The 2,810-nt window shown below is 55.5% G+C and overlaps 1 protein-coding gene across 1 annotated transcript; it reads left to right on the forward strand.

Annotated features, from left to right (window-relative positions):
• Positions 1–1,963: 1,963 nt before the first annotated feature.
• Positions 1,964–2,655, forward strand: PHACADRAFT_195001 (uncharacterized protein; the record flags this gene model as incomplete). Its single annotated transcript, XM_007395259.1, has 4 exons — positions 1,964–2,174; positions 2,226–2,334; positions 2,384–2,416; positions 2,466–2,655. 4 exons carry the CDS (start codon positions 1,964–1,966, stop codon positions 2,653–2,655), a joined length of 543 nt encoding a protein of 180 aa, XP_007395321.1.
• Positions 2,656–2,810: the final 155 nt, after the last annotated feature.

Raw genomic sequence — 2,810 nt, forward strand, 5'->3', positions numbered from 1 at the left:
GGGCAATCCTGCATGATCCAGAGGCATACTCCGATCCAGAGGCCTTCAACCCGCGACGTTTCCTCCGACCACGCCCGAGCATTGGCGGAACGGGCACGGAGAACGTGGAGCTCGACCCGACCGTGCGCGATCCGATGGTAGCGGCCTTCGGCTTCGGGCGGCGCATCTGTCCTGGGCGTCACATGGCGTACGAGTCCCTCTGGATCGCGGTCGCGAGCGTCGTTGCTGCATTCGACATCACCAAGGCCGTCGATGCACATGGTGCGGTCATTGAACCGAGTGGGGAGTACACGGATGGGTTCTTGACGTGCGTGTCTCTTTCAATGTCGGTGAGGGAAAGGCCACTGACGAGTATATCTACAGGGCGCCGAAGCCATTTAGGTGCCGTATTCGTCCGCGGTCGGCTGTGCATGCAGCGTTGGTGCATGCTGCGCTAGAGCAGGATGGATGATGGTGCGGATAGCAGTGACATACCGACCTACCTCAACAGATGTTCAACTATTACAGTACTTGCACCTGCCACAACGGCTGCGCGCGACCTCTTTCATCGCAAGTTCTGGCTCGCTCACCTTAGGGACATCCGGGATCTAAGGCATAGGAGGTGATCGACCGTTCGAGTGCGCCTCAATTATCTGCCAATGTATGCTATTCAGGAAAATCTGTCAAATGCGCTGCCCACACCTTTGTGAAGCATCGTTGAGGTGGAAACTGGGAAAGGTTGCACTAGCCAACCAGAGGCAATAATTGCATCATTCATCCTCGGCACTTTGCGGCGGATGCACAAGCGCCGATACCACTCCGCTCCTGCAGCCCAGTATCCCTGGTGACGTCCGCCAGCTTAACCTCCTTCGCATTCGACAGTACGATAAGGAGATCATTAACAAACGTAGGCAGGTGACAAATCTCGAAGAGCAACAGATCGCCTTCAGCTTCTCTGTCGCTACCTCTCTCAAGGATATCGGCGCTCCGCCGGGCCTTCCACCTGTGCCACATCCCAGCGCACCTCTGCCGGCTTCCGTTACAACCCCACAGGCAGATGGTAGCGCTGATTTGCGGCCCCCCAGGTGAGTAGCCTGGCTCCCCCTCTGGCCCCCGCCATTTCTCATGGGCTTTCGTCCCTCTTGCTCAACAGTGAGCACCACGGTGACTCCGCCCGTACGGCTGTTGAGGGTACAGCTCCACCTCGTTACTTTCCGGAACCTCCATCATCCGTCTCGTCACGGTCTCAGTCTTCTTCTGTTCCACAGCGCTTTGTACCTAAACTCTCGTCTCCAATTCAGCTTCTCTTCCTTCTCGCCTATGTTTGCTCGCTCGCTTCTTCTATCTCTGCGGCTCCTTCTTCAACCACGGCGTTGACCATCAACTGTAACGGGTTGGCCAATGCTACGAAACAGACCGCTGTCTCTCATCTCATCGACGTTCATCGGCAGCATGCCTGGGTCATTTAGTAACCTTTCGGACCCGAAGTCGTCGGCCCGGGGCGCTTACACCCGTGCGTCCTCGTGCACTCTCTACTGGTGAACTTTCGTGTATCTTCGTGCGCGATCGCGCAGTACGTACACGCATGCACATGAAGGTTCACGAAATGATAGGGACCAATGAACGTTCGTACGACACGTTTGCGCACGTAGTACGCGCTCTTTCATTCTCGTTCGCGCTCCTTGTCACTGATCCGCCCTTTCTTCGACAGGGACATATGCGTCGGCATTGCCTTAGTCGCTCCACGCTGAGCTTCGACAAAAATGTGGCAAGTATGTGCGCTCTGGCGTTGTATCTTCTCATCACTGCTCGTCCTGGCCCCTATCGAATCGGCATCCGGTGATACCTACAGATCGAGACTGCGCTCACACGCTCATACAACAGATAGCTTCCTCTGCGCGCCACCGGACTAAAGCTTATGCCTTCGCATTGTCAAATACTGGGCCCAGTCCACTGACATGGGCTCGTTCTTATCTTAGCCCCTATGGAGAGCGTAGCGACCGCGGCGTGCGCCGCGCTCTGCGTTGGATGCCTCACCTACATTACTTTGATAGTTTGCCGCACTTTCGCGAGCAGCACAGGTGCCCACGGACCTGCAAAGCTCCCTGGACCTCGCGGCTGGCCATTCGTTGGCTATTTGCGCGCCATCGAGAAACCCGACTGTGCCACGTACAGACAATGGAGCGACGATTATAGTAAATTCTGTTGCGCCTCGTTGCTTGTACCAGGTGCTCATTTCCAGATAGAATCCGACATACTGGGCGTGAATATGCTGGGGACCAACGTCGTCATAGCGAACACACTCGAAGTTGCGAATGAACTCTTGGAGACTCGATCCGCCATCTATTCTGATAGGTGCGTCACGTTCCACTCCTCCCCGCAGACACATCGCTGACTGATCCAGGTCGAGCACAGGCCTTACCATGCTGAGAGATCTGTACGCTACTCAGTCGTTTAACCCATCCATTTTACTGATACGTGTCTAGTGTTGGATTCTCCTGGATGATCGCACACGCGCGATATGATTCGTACTGGCGCGACGCTAGAAAGATGGCCTCTCAAGCGTTTCACTCGCAGGCCATCGTGCGCTATCGACCTGCGGAGATGAAGGCGACGCTCAAGTTTCTCCTCAACCTCATGGATGCACCAGATGACTTCCGGGGTTACATCAAGTAGTGAGCAAAGCCTTCCTTTCATGCATGACGGTCACGACCTAGGCACTTTGAAGCCTTGCAGGGCAGCAAATTTTACACATTACGTACGGTCTCGAGATTCGGGACAGGAATGACCCGCACATTGCAGTGGCCGAGCGTGCGGTGTCATCGGTACTG

The sequence above is a fragment of the Phanerochaete carnosa genome (genome assembly GCF_000300595.1).
Source record: "Phanerochaete carnosa HHB-10118-sp unplaced genomic scaffold PHACAscaffold_5, whole genome shotgun sequence".
Taxonomy (NCBI): Eukaryota; Fungi; Basidiomycota; class Agaricomycetes; order Polyporales; family Phanerochaetaceae; genus Phanerochaete; species Phanerochaete carnosa.